This window comes from Carassius gibelio, chromosome B21 (genome assembly GCF_023724105.1).
Source record: "Carassius gibelio isolate Cgi1373 ecotype wild population from Czech Republic chromosome B21, carGib1.2-hapl.c, whole genome shotgun sequence".
In the NCBI taxonomy this organism is placed as follows: Eukaryota; Metazoa; Chordata; class Actinopteri; order Cypriniformes; family Cyprinidae; genus Carassius; species Carassius gibelio.
This window is the reverse complement of record NC_068416.1, coordinates 6,217,942-6,235,185: the sequence shown is the minus strand read 5'-3', so window position 1 is coordinate 6,235,185 and position 17,244 is coordinate 6,217,942. Positions and strand designations below refer to the sequence as shown.

The following is a 17,244-nucleotide window of genomic DNA, read 5'->3' as shown; positions in this document are numbered from 1 at the left end:
CTTTACATTTACAGATGACTGAGCTGAAGGTTTTCTAGTTCATCTATCTCAAGCGCTTGCCACTACAAGGTGTATTAGACAGAGAGTAATGCTGAGGAGTTCAATGCAAAAGCGTTCTGATGGTAACATGGCAGATGCATGAACTAAATAAAATAAAAAGTCTTTATTAATGCAAAATAATAATAATATTTTTATATGCAATAAATGAAAAAAATAATACATCAACAACCGTTTCCAACATTGATAATAAATCAGCTTATTAGAATAATTTCTGAAGGACCATGTGAAGACTGGAGTAATGATGCTAAAAAAAATCATTCACAGAAATAAATTACATTTTAAATGATATTATATTATAATAGAAAACCATTCATTTAAATGGTAATAATATTTCACAATATAATGTTTTTTACTGCATTTTTATCAAATAAATGCACCCTTGGTGTGCAGAAGTGGCTTCTTTAAATAAAAAAAAAAAAAAAAAAAACATAAAAAATCTTACTGATCCCAAAGTTTTGAACAGCAGTGTGTTTTATGGATGAAATAAGGTATTGGTCTTGAAGCACAGCATGCATGCAAAGTGCTTCCCCTCAATTCCAGCAGTAGAACATTTGGTAGGTAGAGTTAACAACCTAGAAACCACTACAAGCATGTCAAACAAGCTGAGATATACTAGATCTGCCCACTCAGTCCAATTAAGGAGAGAACGAGAGAGAGAGTTGAGCTCACTGGTTCACCTGAGCCAGATTCACATTTGCCCATAAATAATTCATTGTTTTAATACTAGCAGCATTACAACAAAACACCCACACCGTACTCGCGTTTCTGTAGTTATTTTAGTTTTTATTGTCTGGCGTTGTGGCATCATTCCTGTCAGTTCAGAATAACACAGTGTACGTAGTAAAATATGTCTTCATCATGGGAAAATAATTTGGCGTGCCACAATGAAACCTGACTAACTGATAAGTAACAAAAAAAGAGCAGAAAAGCTTTATTCCTAGCAGTAAATGTTGTTCACACAGGTCAAGTCACCTGCTCCATCATTTTAAACTGTGTTTCAGTAGAAACATGAGCTAGACGGGCATTTTTAACCTTTGCCAATGGCAGTCAATCAGGCTGTCTACATTAAGCAGGAACAATAAATCCAAAACCATGTCTGAAATTGCCCTTACAACCTTATATAGCACACTATTTCTGATCAGGTACTGTACGAAACCATAGAGGGGATTATCTAGTAGTACACCCATTCAGTCCCATAATGCACTGCAGTAAATACACTTAAGGGTTTTAAAATGTCCATAAGGCACCATTAAGGTGAAGACAACTCAACTCAACAACTTCTAGCAGTTTTATGGCAATTTTGAGGATTTAAATGCCATTCATAGCTACATCATGCACTGAACAGAATGGCCAACTTATTCTGTCTAATGAAACGCTTGAAGTGAACATGCATAACAGTGCAGTCCTCAAACAGCAAATGAAGATGCTGGTAATTGCCTGTCAAATACAGGAATGGACAAAGTGACACAATGAAAGGTGGGCTTTTCTGTTGCTCGTGCATCTGGGCAATGCGCTCAGCTGCTCCATTTGCATACCTGAGAGGTGTTAGAAGACAGCCATGAAGCACTGTAATAACACAGATATAATGAGGCTCATGCCATATCGACATATAAGAAACAAGACAATAACTTTATTCCATTATTCCACTCTCTGTGCAGTGCATCTCTGACATGCTGTCTTCTGGACTCATCCTCATCCTGTATATTTATATTTAGATATATATTAGTGGTGGGCCGTTATCAGCATTAACGTGTTGCGTTAACAGGAGACTATTATCGGGCGATAAAAAAATCTCGCCGTTAATCTATTCTCAAAGTTGGGTTGGGAGCTGGGTCTATACTAGGTGAGCTGTGATGACTTTCACCTTGATATTTAAGTGCGGATGTATACCTAGCCGAATCTGTAGGGGGCGAGAACGAGTCTTCGAACCTGTGTGTATGCCTAATGTGAAACTACCACATCAAACGTGATGCACTAACATGGATGCAGCTGAAGCCGCCGGGTTTGCTTCAGTTTTTAAGAAGCTTCCCGATGGAAACCTCAACAAGACACACGCCTGTTTCACACATAATCCATCTGCAGTGCGTATCCAGTCCGTGTGCATTTCGTATGTGGTGCAGAAGCAGCACGGACTCATACTCATTGTGCTTTCACACAGGACGTGTTTGCAGTCGGAATCCGTTAACATGGGTGCGTAAAAAAATACGAAACGCATTCGCACTGCAGACGAAGTATGTGTGAAACAGGCGTATGGTTGTTTGCGCCGTGTGCAATGTGGAATTTGTTTACAGCTTTCTCAAGCACTTTGTGATGCTTTTTGGAAACAGGAGATGAGCCCCGGTCTAATGCACCACCTGTCTTGAGAAACCCGTTCTCAAAGACTTACTTTTAGTCATTATTGTATTTGGGTAGCACACATATGAGCCATTTTAATCTGGATTAATTTAGATTAATTCCAAGGTTACAGAGATTAATCTAGATGTTAAAAAAATCATCTATGCCCACCACTAATATATACATATATATATTATCTAGATGTAGCATCTAGATGTGGTTAAGAAGTGTGGTGAAGATTACCATTGCGTTGCCAGAATTTACTAATTATTGTGTTCCCTCGATTTGCTACATTGTGCGCTCAGTTTATAAATCGAGTGAACGAAATAGTAAATCGAGGGAAGGCAATAGTAATCGTGTGCACATTTTAGTACATTGAGGGAACTAATTAGTAAATTGTGCACATGATTTACCCTACTATTTTTTCCTGCATGCCATGTGCGGGGCTCTATACTAGGGTTTACAGAGAATGGTCCGAAAAAGAGAAAATATCCAGTGAGCTTCGGTTGTGCCTGGTTGATGTCAGAGGTCAGAGGAGAATGGGCAGACTGGTTAGAGATGATAGAAAGGCAACTGTGACTCAAATAACCGCTTGTTACAACCAAAGAATGCAGAATTGTGTACAGATCCTGTGATTGTGTACATTTTTGTGCATCACTAATATATAAAAAACCAACAGCCTTTTCATGGCGTGCACTGTATTATACCTAAAAGTGGGGAATGGCTCGATGCTGCTGCACTTGCTATTGATAACATGTCAGATATGCACAGGCATTACACTCACTCTGTTTACTGAGTCATGTAACTCGACGTGTCAGTCTCTGATTAATATTTCCACTGCCCCAGAGATATGCAAATATAGTGTGTCCTCTGCAGAATGACACAGAGCTAAAAGGGCTTCAAAAGATGAGAGTCACACACACGACTTGCGCTCCTAAAGACCCACAGAAAGAGCAAATGTGATTTAGATTTTCAGCGTATAAAACAGGCATCCTGTCAGTGAACAAAGCTTCTACGTTCTGTATTAGAAGTGATTCAATCTGTTTCACATCTTATTATTCCTCTGGCGGGGGAATAAGGGATATAGGGATGCACAATATTATTGGACTGCAATCAGAATCTGCCAATAAGGGTTAAAATGTAAACACTGTAATCGGGCCGATAGGAAATATTATGCTGATATGTATTGCTAATAAGAAAACAGCTCAGACTTGGTGTTGTATACAAACAAAAGGAAATATAATTTCATCGGCTGAAATTAGTTGGAAAAAAATGGCTAAATAAATATTGTGCATTCCTTTCTCTCTCGCTCTCTCAGATTTTTGGGGGTCCTGTTTCTCCATTAATTGCCAGTGGTTTCAGTAGGTCTAATAATTTACATAATTGTAAAAAAAAATTACAATAGTGCATCAGAAACATTAGTAGTAAGAGATTTTTCATACCAAATTGTTTGCATATAATGCATCAGTGAATGCTGATTCGAAATTAAACGAATTAGAAGTCTTTCTCTTATTAACTTTAACTTATGTTACATCCTGGCACTGCACACCCCAGTAGTCAAAACCTAATAAATAACATGTGCTCATATGAACAGTCTGTTCTAAATCATTCATCTGTCTTCTGGTTTTCTGGATTATGCTTAAATAAATAGATGTCTGTAACTGCTTCTCACAGCTACATGTTGTATTGTTTATTGTGTTAGTTTGGTGAAAATAACCACAGGACTCATATCTGTGTTCAGAGCAAATCAATCACTGTCCTTCTGATGTTTCTCTCACAAACAGTCTGTTGTCTCAAAACAGTTTGTGCTCCAATTAAATTCTTTAGCTGAAGTGAAAAATTACTTCTGAATACGGTTGGTCAGTTTCTTCTTCTTGTAGTGTTTACCCATTTAAGAGAGGCTGATATACATGCAACGTTCCTACCTTGGGTTTTGCTTGTTAGATAACTTTACATAATGGTAATTTACACAAACTGCTCCTTATTATTTCTCATTCCAAATGAACTCACTTAAATTAGTCTAATCACTCAGTAGTTGTTTATTTGACAGTATTTACAGTAGTTCCAAATAGGCATTTAAAACAGAGTCCTCTCATAACAAAAAAACTATTGTAGTTTGCTAAGAATCAGTAAGTGGAACGAGAACCGTTAAATGCCTTAAGACTCTCACCTCGACTCAAAAGCTCAACTTTGGCCATCATAATTCAACATTATGATTCGTTCCTGATGGCTCGCTGATTTTGGTTTCAGAATTTTATGGACTGTGAGCCGTGAAAACTTTATTGGACCCAAGGATAATATATTTACACACCTCTGGAGACTTATTCTCCAGTAATCTGACAGTGACATATGAATGATACTGCACAGTAATATCTGTCTGTTGCACTGAATGTCAGAGAGCTGTTTCTGGAATAAACCCAAAAGCAGTATGTGTGGATTATTTCAAGGCAACATAACTACAAAAAGATATTCTCAAGCAACTCAAGTAAGACGCAAACGGTTGCATTTCATATTTGTTAAGCCACAACCTTTGTTTCTAGAGTGTATGCACAATGCAGTTTGTGTCCTCAAAGTTACTAAGATTCATTAAAGGGTTAGTTCACCTAAAAATGAAAATTCTGTCATTAATTACTCATCCTCGTGTCATTCCAAACCCATCAGACCTTTGTTCAACTTCAGAACACAAATTAAGATATTGTTAATTAAATCTGAGAGCTCTCAGACCCTCCATAGACAGCAATGCATCTGCAATGTTCCCAGACACAGAAATTTACATTCATAAATTAGTTCTTGCTACATCAGGGGTTCAACCGTAATTTTACGAAGCTATAAGATTACTTTTTGTACAATAAGAAAACAAATATAACATTATATCCAGGATAAAATGCACATGCTGAACGCAAACAACAAGGAAACGCCCCGATACACACTCACCGGCCACTTTATTAAGTACACCTGTTCAATTGCTTGGTAACACAAATTGCTAATCAGCCAATCACATGGCAGCAACTCAATGAATTTAAGCATCTAGATGTGGTGAAGACGACTTGCTGAAGTTCAGACCAAACATCAGAATGGGGCTGTCTTTTGTTCATTATCTGGCTCGGCTCGGTCTTCATCTTCAGTTCTCTCTTCACAGCAGTTCAGTCAGTGTACTGTTTGAGTCAATGAATTACTCCGGGATATTGGTTTATTTTAACTCAGAGAGAGTGTCAGCAACATTAAACAAGTTAACAGCTTAAGTCATTTTTGGATTAATGCGTATTGGAGACGCGAACCATTTAAAACGATTCGGCTTGATTTGGTGAAGAAGAGGAGAAGACAATGGAAGAGAAGACAATAATGACAGTATACAATGCACACCTTTTCAATGGAGGGACAGAAAGCTCTCGGACCAAATCTAAAATATCTTAAACTGTGTCCCGAAGATGAACAGGTCTTACTGGTTTGGAACGACATGAGGGTGAGTCATTAATGACATAATTTTCATTTTTGGGTGAACTATCCCTTTAACTCAGATCTTGAAAACAAATTAAAGCAAAGATGACCGTTATAAATAATAAATAATATATAATAAATTTTTGGAGTAAAATGTTGTTCCAGGGTCAACAAAATGTTGACCTAGGAACACATCTAACTCAGCAAAATCAGGACGTTCGGGTGGCACTTCAGTCAGTTTTCATCTGGTCTCCATTTTCATCACTATTTGATGCGAATATAGAGGGCTGGTGTTGTAGATCGTACATTATTACATTACAGAGCCATTTCGTCACCTGCATTATGTTGTAATGGGGATGTGACCGATTGTTTTTTAGTTCAGGCCTGGGATCTAAGACTAACAAGACCATGCCTCTATTTTCCTAAACTCTCTATCCATTATGCTCTACCGTGACCCGGACCCATAAGCGGGGTGCTGTGCCTTATCGAATTCCCTTCCAATTAGTGTAGAAACAAAGCAGAGGACTCCCTAATGGGCTCTGCTTCATGATATTGTTTAATTTGCGACAATAACAAACCTCTCGTTGTGATTTCAAAGCCAAATGAATCCTGACCGTTCAGCCGCTGAATGCGGGAGATTTGATTGTGAATTGTGTCTCTCACTAAAGCGCAGGCTTTCTCCTGTGTTTCTTCTTGAGTGACCTTTTCGCCGTGCTACGTTATTTATTTATGATTTGTGTGGAAGCTATAAGGCTGTCAGCCTGCCCTGTTATCGTTTGGTCACCCGCTCAAGTGGCTGGGTGATTGGGTAGACGCATGGCGTTCAGAAACTAGGGCTGTCTGATTAATGTCAGCCTTTGGAAGCGAGACGCACAGACATGACAACAAAGAGGACTCTCTGGAAGGCAGGGAAGTGAGATAATGCGCTGCGATACGCAGACACACGCACATGAGAAGGTAGCATGATGCCAGCCGCTGAAAGAAAAATCAAACATGCCACTGCGTGTTTTGTTAAGTTTAGTCCGAAGCCTGTGAATAATTAGTCCCTAAGGGGAAATCAACACATAATTTGCATATTTCTGACACACTGGAGAAGTTGTCTGTATGCACTGAAAATGCAAACTTTTTCACCAAGTCATGCATTATTTTTGATAAGCTTTTGATCTTCTATGCTCAGCCAGGTGTAAATCCATAAAAATATAAGAGTTCCTTTACAAATGTAGCTCAAATCTGAACGTTGCTAAAACATTGCTTTAACATTGCTGTTTCTATAAACTATAAATTAAAGAGATAAATTACACATTTATTTTCCAAGAACATTTACCAATTCCGAACCACAATGATCTTAATCACTACTATTAATTTTGTACTGAATCATTTATAAGTGATATATCATTTTCCATAAAGGCTGGAAGTGACAAACTCCTTTTATTCTGGTGTGCAGAATTATTAGGCACTTTTTCTTTTACAGATAAAATGAGCAAAAAAATAATTAACATCAGAATGAAAGTCAAAAATGTATAAATGACCATGAGAAGGATGCAATACCAAATGCAATTAGAAAAGTTAAGGCATGACCATTGGACAGCAAAACGCTCACTGCGTCAGCACGGTCAGAAAAGAGAAAAAAACTTGTTAACTGCTAATGAATGAAGAAATAAGGTGAAGAACTTTGCGTTTGCTTTAGTATGTTAGTCAACACATCAAAATAAGTGTACTTCTTTAAAGTATTTACTGCAACACACACACACACAAATAACAAGATTGTTAAAACGATGATTTAAAATGTACTTTAAAGTAAAATTGTTCATTTGTCCTGGTCATGAAAGTGAACTATTTAATAACACCCTAGTATTTGAATGTGTTAAGTTTGCTAGCTACGACAGCTCTCAGACAATCATTTAATTCCAATACAATGGCCACAAAGACATGCATAGGTTATTTGTGATTTGGCAAGGTCAAAGCACATGCTGCCATCAATACAGAAATCATTACCGCTGCACAGCACTACCAGAGACAAATAAGTGACGTGTGGAGCGGCGCTGGCCTGTTGGAGACACACAACAGCCAATATAATACCTACATTCAGCCAGAATTCCCTAGTGTATCAACCCATGATCCCAAATTAGATCCCTGAGATCCCTAAAGTATGCTTTGGTTTTCCTTTAGCCCTCTTATTCATGCTGCTACTCACAGTTGGGCCACAGATTTAAGACGGATTTAAAGACGATGATGGAACCACCCCAGACTGATGCTCATACTCAATTTAAATAGCAGCTAGCCATTGTTTTTATTTGTGAAACAAAAGGTTTTAAAACAGATTTCAACTTCTTGAGGCTAAAGCTACAGTTCCTATAACATGTGTGAAGCAGAATGCATGAGGAACATCATTATAAATATGCAAGTTTGGACTTACTTTGCTTGACTTTATTTTCAGCTCCTCCATATTGCTGCAAAAGAAAATGGGAAAATATTAAGACATAATCCATAAATATGGGAACAGCCCTGTCTGACTCTCAAACAAAGCTAACTATTTCACTAGTAATAAAGCCTACAAGTTTACATGTAGTACTCCAAAAAGTATAAGTTAAAATGTATAGCACAGACCACTTTACATGTGCATGTCTGATTATGACAAATAATCATACATGCACATCCCTTACGAAAAAGTTTATTCAAGTGTGCTATTAGTATACTTCTTATGAACAACAAAAAAAAATATTAAAGTATTCTTTCAGTCTACTTTTTATGTACTTCTCAGATATATACTTAAAATGACAACTATACAGCAAACTTTTAAGCTCTTTTTGTTTTACACCTCTGAGAAAAAGACGGTTTCTCCGGTGTATTTGCATTAGCTCACAGACAGAAAACAATGCTTAATGTTAAAATAATAAAATGTAATTATTGCACAGACTATGATATTAACTTCTGCTACTGCTATTACAACATTTAGAAACGTGTCAGTTCCTGTTCAGCCTATATTGTGTTAATAATCAGGCATACTGCTGTGTTTATTCAGTTTCCCTCGTGCAATAAACAGTTCTGGCTCAGTGTTGTGTTGCACTCGCTGCTTGATATAAAACATGGGTTCTGACGCAAAAGCAATTGAGAAGCACTGCTGTAAACATCACTGCAACATACAAACATTAATACTAGGTAAAAAACTTAAGAACTGGCTACTAATATATGGCCACTGGATGCCGGCACTATATATCATTCATATTTAATACCTTAATAACCTTAATAATAAAAAGCGGGGTTCGTTCGTGGCTTTAGTGTGTTAACACTAGAAGGCTGAGAGACTGACATGCGCTGGATTCAGGCTAAAGGCTTTTTACAGCATTCGCTCCACTGAACAAACAGCTGCACTTACAGACCTCTGTTTATTCTCATGCTCTCTTTTTTTTTACAAAGTTTGCATCCCTGTAACTCAAGAAGTTATTAAGATATTGCAATATAATTTCAGATTCTGAATATTAACGACTTTTTTATTTGATACCCCCTTTTTTAGGTCTTGTATGGTTTGGTTCCAGAGATAAGGGGATTTCAATGTGGCTCCATGTACAAATTGTTTAATTTGACAAATTTTAGTGGTCAAAAATTTAATGACCCTATTATATATATACTGTAGATATTTAGTTTTTTTATATAGATATTTTATTATATTATTATTATTATTATTATTATTATTATTATTATTATTACTAGATATATTAAAATGTAACTTTGCAATACAAATCTCATTCAAAAAGATAAAATGAAATTCAAACAGACGTTTGACATAATTGACATCAAACTTGGCTCAGCACATCTTGAAGCAACACATTTGGAGATTTGGTAACTGGTAAGTGGTGTTTTTGTCTTTTCTAGAGCCTGACAATTTCTGCTGTCATCATGTGAAAAAGAGCAGCTCAGACATTGAAGACTGAAAATTATTATGTGGGTTTACAGCAACATGAGGGTGAGTAAATTATGAAAAAATGCTTTCTTATATCTTAGCCTTGGGTAAAATAAAGGAATCCTCTGAAATGAGTTCAATACGACATAAGAGTGACATTTCTCTGTGAGTATGATGCTCAGCAACACAAAAAAAGCAGATGCTAGATAATGAATGTACTATAGATAAGCAATGAGAATACAATAGGCATTGTGAAAATATATTATGATTACAGTATGCAATGAATCTGTGAGAGCAGGCAGGAAATATGAAACATGTTTGACCCTTTATGCACTTAAACCCAGAGCGCTATAATTTCAACAATGCAAAAATCATTGGGCTTTCTGTGATTCAATGCAGGAATCATGGAATGGAATTTAATGCACAATGTCATGGAATTTGTCAAATTTTGAATATTAGTCTGCAGAAAGACAATCTTACTACTACTAATACAACCGATAAATTATTATGAAAACTTTATTTTTAAGGTACTGTATAATCGAACATTTTCTTCCATGTTTTAATTTTATCATTAAAACTCAATTGTGCAGCGAAAAAAAAAAAAAAAAAAAAAAAACGAGTTTTAAGATTTTAAGTTTATTTATTCAATATAAATTACATTTGTTTTATCTCTTTATCTGATTACCAAAAAAAAAAAAAAAAAACATTTAATAGTGCCCTAATATTTTTTTTTTAACTAATAACAACTGGATTCAATTAATCACAAATGCTTTTGATTCTTAAAATGTAATTAAACCAATAAAATGGATTTGGTAGAGATTTAAAAATACCAATTTAAGGCCAATTTAAAAATAAATAAATAAAACGAAACAGCTGAACTATAACACATATCGATCCTGAATTGCTTTGCTCGTGTTTAGCTATATGCCTCTTGTCTTTGTCTCTCAGCACTAAGAAGTCATTAGCAATAAAAGTCCCAGCAGGCCTCACGATGAGCTTGACGCCCAGTGTTCAGTGTGTGCTTGAAGACAATGAAATACTCCTTAAGATCTCATCTGGGAAAAACAATTCCTACCACTACATCTACATTAGACATGACATTTGCAGACTGAAGAGGCTCATTAAGAGCTTTATTAGCCCTTCAAAGATGCTGAAAATTGTTGTCTAGCATCAACTGCCCAGCATCATTTAATGAAATATCAGTGCTGTTTGTCCTGGAAGCATGTCTAGTTTTGGTTAGTGATTAATGGACTACTTTCACAACTACTTTCAGCTGAATACGGTTCAGGCGTTTCGGACCATTCAGACAAGGAAAAGCCATTCCTATGTCCACTGATTAAAACAATTAATCGTGTTTTCTGAATTAACATGAATAATACTGAACATTAAATGTATATCAACATGTATACTGCAATTCAGCCAAAAAGCACAGATCAATTTTTTCTGCCATTTCACCCAACCCTAATTGAGGCCTATGTTCTGTACTACAAATATTTGTAATTTTATTTCCCACACTTCTATTTCAATCACAAGATGTTAACATGTTGCAATAAAAAGGGAATATGGTATATGAATTATGTTTTCTCTTAGAGCTACACTTTAAGTTGTGATTCTGCTGAAGCTGGTCTAAACCTTGGATGTGGTTAGCTTGGTTAAGTCTAAACCTACTCTGAAACTCAAACGTTTTAGCTCTGAGTCCCAGAACATGAACAAACAAAAGACGACTACCTGAAATCCCTTCTGAAGCTCCTTTCCTGTAGCTCCAGATCCAGCACTGGCTCGGACTCCATAAGCCAGCCATAGTGAAGATCCGAGCAGGACGGACAGAGCCCAAGCTCCCAAGAACCCCATCAGCGTCAGCCTGTCAAGAGAAGAACGTGTACATGATGAGGTGAGCATGTGCTGAAAATCATCTGAGATGTAGACGAGTGTCACAAAAGTACGTTATTTGCATGTGCTTTAAAGCTTTTCTGATTAAACATTTCATTCGCGTTCTGTTCTTAAATGCCCTTTTTCTGAGTGTGTACATGAAGCGAGCGCACACCGCACACTAAAACAGCGCCTGATTCGTGTCTTAATGATTAAGCGTCTAATCCTGTCGAAAACACACAGCGTTTAACATAGCCTTTAAACGCAGTTGTTTATGTCTAGAATGAAGGTAAACAGTTAAGAGAAACAGGTACTTGCTAAAAATAGATAATAGAGATAATACTTACAAACATGATCATGCATATAAATTAATATATAACTATACTCCTTAGAGGATGTGTTCTTTTCAGTACAGAACAAATTAATATAAGAGAAAATCAGAAAATAAATGTGTGTGAAATGCTTTTGGGATGTTGGAATGGTCTGACTTTTAAACAACATTTAGCTCAGTTATAAGTATTATGCATGTGTTTTAATGAATGAAACTACATAAACTGTTAAGATACAGTATAGGCTACACTTTCTTTCCTATATACAGACAGTGTTCAGCTGCATTTGAAAGCATGCAGACATTGCTGTGGCTTTATCATGAAAACGATAAGGTGATGAAGCGTCATTTCCCTCTCTAATGCGGAGATAAGAGTCTTCTGACAGCAGCAGCTGATGCAGGTGATTTGTGTTCGCTCCTTCTATTCTACCCGTCCAAGATCTGAAGTGAAACATAAACTGACAGCTTCAGTCAGAGCTGTGTAGAACAATCATTTGGTTACCAGTTTGTGCAAAAACAATTACAAAAAAATAGATATGTGTTACCAAGATTTAGTTTTGGCCATTGCTTTACTTAGATGATTTATAGTTTAGTCAAGTCACCTTTATTTTCATAGCGCAGATGCAATCCAGCTTGTTTCAAAGCAGCACTGTGATAAACAAGAAAATATAATAATTAATCATGAAAAAATAACTATGGAGAGATTAATATTTTGCTGTAAAGCAGTTCTAAAAGACTAAAAACAGTGTTATTCAGATCAATCAGTTCAATGTCGGTTCAGTTCAGTCAGAGCTGCATGATGAACAATATTTTAATTGAAATCATGAGTTCTGCTTCTCTAGAATTATTAAGCATACTCATATGCAATATTTGCCAGCTGGTTATTTATCCTGAAACAAGCTTGTTTTATTAATCGATACATTTTCTGTCCAATGTTTTTCTTTATCTTCCCAATCTGGCAAGCATGTGCACACGCTCTCTCTGCATTACAGAAGAAATGCTGATGAGCTGAAAACCACAGCAAACATGTACCCTGGATTCAGCCATCTCTTTAGAGATATTCAGCTTCACACTGTGTGCTGCAAGTAAATCAGTAGTGGACCGAGCAAGTTGACGTTCTCTTGATTTGTGCTTGTGTGAAAGTGCAATAATTATGGTGAAAGGTTGGCAGAAAAATCAAATAAGTAATCATGATTCACAATTGTGATTGTATTTTTTGAGCAAAAATAATGATGACACACACAATGACCCTGTATGAAATGTGCATTGTGGTCAAATGTCTTCCTGACAGCTAACAACCAACATAAGAAACAGCTGTTGAAATTGTCTTTATTAAATCTAATCTAATTAATTAATCTAATCCACAAGCAATGGTCCTGCCAATGACATGCATGCACTACATTTAAGATGCACCTCATGTTTTTGTATATATATATATATAATTTTGTCATATTATTTTGGACAAGATATCTAAGTTATATATATATATATATATATATATATATATATATATATATATATATATATATATATATATATATATATATATATATATATATATGTATTTATATACACTTCTAACTGCTTTAACAATATCTATAATACCCCTGTTTGGTCGCAGTTTAGGTCCAATTCTCATTATTAACTAACTATTAACTATTGAGTTTTGCCTCAATAAACTCCTAATTTGCTTATTATTAGTAAGTAAGGTAGTTGTTAAGATTAGGTATGAGGTGAATCAAGGGATCTAAAATATGCTCATGCAGATTAAGACATTAATATGTGCTTCATAAGTATAATAAAAAGCCAGTATGCTAGTATTATGCATGCTAGTTAATATTTTAAACTTGGTTACCAATCATTTGCATTCAAGCACTACCTTAGATGTGTGACGAAACACTGAATACTACAGCAAAAAAAAAATCACTTTAAAGTTTCTCTTTCTCATCTTAATAGGATGAGTTAGTCACACCACACACCGAAGCAGGGAACAATGCTGCACCTTTCTGATTCATCAGCAAACACGTTCAGACTTCTGCAATTCTGTAGACATTCCTCACAGGTTTTCACGTAGTGTGTATGTGTAAGTGTATTTCATCACAGAAGCTTTAAGCTATAAAGATGGAAATATATTTAATCTATGTGAACAAATATAATAACATCCACCAAGAAATTCAATATTCTATGAACTGATCCATAAGCCGTTGGTTTTCTTTGCATATGAATACTGATGAAATCACATCAGTTAATCTGTAGATTGGCTAATCTGTGCCATCCTAGATGTTTCGTTATCATTTGTTCATGCATGAACCATCTTACAATATTATACTCCCATTTCAGACAGAATTGGGTAATGACATGAAATAATTCTGTTATGCTAATTATATCTGGCTTTACATAGACAAACATCTCATGTAAACTGACGACAGCAGTGACAACAGATGATTTCACAAGCTAAAGCTGCTCGGTACCAGTATTATAAACACAGATAGATGTCTATTACTAAGCAAGAGAAATGTTTAAATGCTTTACTGATGTAAAAAGGAATGAAGAGTAAATTTGGAAATAATAATAATAAGTCTTTTCACCTAGAGTCAATCACAAAGCTCCACTGCAATAAGAAAGCCTCATTAGCTGTCACAGTTCATCTCCAGGTTGAGTTTACAGAGGCTTTACAGAAAAAGTAAATACATATTGCGAACGAACAAAAAGAAGAAAAAAACTCCACAATATTTGTGTAAAGAAAACCATGGATCCAAACAAGCATCTTCAAATATTGCAGAAGGAATGTGAACAGCATTACAAAGGTTACACATAACTCGTGTGACATTTTCGAGAGCTTTGTTGGATTGCAGATTACATGTTGAACCGCAGCTGAGCAATTCTCAATACAGATTGAAACGGGACTGGGAATAACAATCAGGCACTCGGTGTGTGCATGAAGAAATCACAATGATGCTATATTCTGCTGCTTGATATTATTCACCTACGTGCACTAGATCACATCTGATCTCCCGCTGAAGCATCATCATTGTGTTTGAATCAGACAGAAATATCACACCATCCCTGTGCCTCTATTATCAGTCCATATGAGTGCAATCCACAGCAGCGGGTCGCAGGTCTGTTCTGATGGGGGTTTGACAGCAGGGAACACAATGCCAAACCATTGCTACAGTAGGCTTATCACAATAATTAAACATGGGAATAATCAAATCAAATCAAATGTTTGCATCCAATTAATCTCTACAGTATATTTGGGCAAGCAAACTACACAGATGTCTGCATGGACAGGTTGTATGACACCCTTATCCTCCAAAACCAGGAACAAAAACTCACAAAGTAAAAGAAAATACAACCTAGGTCAATTTTTTGCTGTTTTTCATGTACGTACAAAATTTTCAGGTCATGTTTATGATAATATCATATGTAATATGATATCACATTTTGGTTAGTTCCCTGTAAAGTCTGAGTCCTGAAGCTGACGTGAATGTCCCAACACAACAGTTTCAGAAGTAATGCATACTATGGGTAATAATAGCATTGCATTTAGTATAACAATAAAATAAACATCACAATAAAATCGTGAGACATTTCATTAGCTCTTATGCCAAACGTATCCTGTCTTTTCTCCGCTACACACTTGCTGTAAAAATGTTTTTCTCTTAAATTTATGAAAGAAAAACTGCCAGCTGTGCCGGAACATTACATTACAAAGTACAAAATACAAAATGCAATGATGATTTTACACACATTTTACTGTCTGAAAGAATGTAACAATAATATACCAACCTATGTGAGCTGTTAAAATCTGTTTTAATAACAGATACACAATACAGCGGAAGGCAACATGATGACTTCAGTTTCACCAAACGTGACCTCTCCAGTAACCATCTGTGACTAATAATAACACAAAGACAGATGAAAGTTCACCCACACATCGTGCTAGCTCAAATAACGATGCATGCTATAAACATGTAATAAACTAACATAAATAACACAGTGCAAATGTGATGGTTTGCATGCAGTGAATTCTGGGAATTAACTAGAAGGCGATTCATACCTTTTAAATACTGTACAACAAATCTTCAACAATATTCTACATTTATGAAAGATGTTACTGTTCAACCAATTAAAGTTTTTACTGTAGACTTTTACATTCTCTTCTATTTCAATATCGTTTCACAGTGTGCATCACCACGTAGGCTATATGTACAAAATATATATTTATTATATTGCTAGAAATATATACGTAGGCTATAAGTAATAAACTATTATGTTTTATGGCAATAAATAATATGAAGATTATTAAGAATACAACATTAATAAGAATATTAAGAGTAAATGACAGTAAATTCTGATTAAACATGAGCTGTATTAAAACTTCAGGTCGGATCAGATGTGTGGTGTACCTCTGGTGTTCTGACCCTGGGATCTAGCCGCTGTGTGGGAGTTCGGGTCAGATGCACTGACCACCTCTGTACCGTAAACCCAGCGCTCGTGCAGCTGTCTAACCAGACCTCGTGCTTGGGCATCAGAGCCCACTGCCGCCCAGATGTGCTCTCTAGGTAGACAGTGACACAAACGCAGACTGCACAAACCAAGAGTCCAGTAAAAACTCCCGTTGAGGTACTCGATACAAACAAACGGCGTAAAGCGTGTGAATCCCGTGCAGACGCAGAGCGCGATGGAGACTCACCGCGACGCAGCGCAGAATAAAGTGACTGTAGCTCGTTACCTGTCGTGTTCCTGCGCGGAGACAGAAATGCTGCGTGAAATGCGCGTTATAGGTGTCCAGAGACTCACACACCCTCACAGTCCAAGCGAACGGAAGAACACACCCGCTCTCACTCCATCCTTCAACTGAGGGTGACCCGCTATTCCAGCTCACCCTGTTTCAACTGCTCTGTCTCTCTCTCAAACACACACACACACACACACACCGCCTGCGACGTCACACAGCGCATATATATAGCACACACACCGCTGTTGAGAAGATCCCTGTGTCTGCTGCACTGCTGTCACACTCCTGCGTGTTCGTGTAGTTGTGTGCGTGTGTGTGTGTGTGTGTGAAAAGAAACAATTGACAAGCTTACTATAGTCAACACATTAAAGTCATATTTGTAACAGTACTGTATACACAGTAAAATAATAATAATAATAATAATAATAATAATAATGAATACAAAAAAAGCAGTGTTGTGGACCTGCATGTTGCTTTAAATGTAAATGCATCGTATAATGCACATTTTATGATTTTTTTTTTTAGTTTCCAAATTTTTTTAGCCCAACAGAAACTGTACTTTCTGTAATATGT

General features: G+C 36.3%; 1 protein-coding gene across 1 annotated transcript in view; it reads right to left on the bottom strand.

The window, feature by feature from the left end:
* Positions 1-16,813, bottom strand: part of fstl4 (follistatin-like 4) — a 163,467-nt gene extending 146,654 nt beyond the window's left edge. Inside the window, exons 1-3 of the mRNA XM_052588302.1 lie at positions 16,666-16,813; positions 11,462-11,594; positions 8,249-8,282 (exon numbers count right to left, since the gene is read on the bottom strand). Of these exons, the coding sequence (XP_052444262.1) occupies positions 8,249-8,282; positions 11,462-11,584 (157 nt within the window). The 5' untranslated portion in view covers positions 11,585-11,594; positions 16,666-16,813. The remainder of the gene's footprint in view (positions 1-8,248; positions 8,283-11,461; positions 11,595-16,665) is intronic.
* Positions 16,814-17,244: the final 431 nt, after the last annotated feature.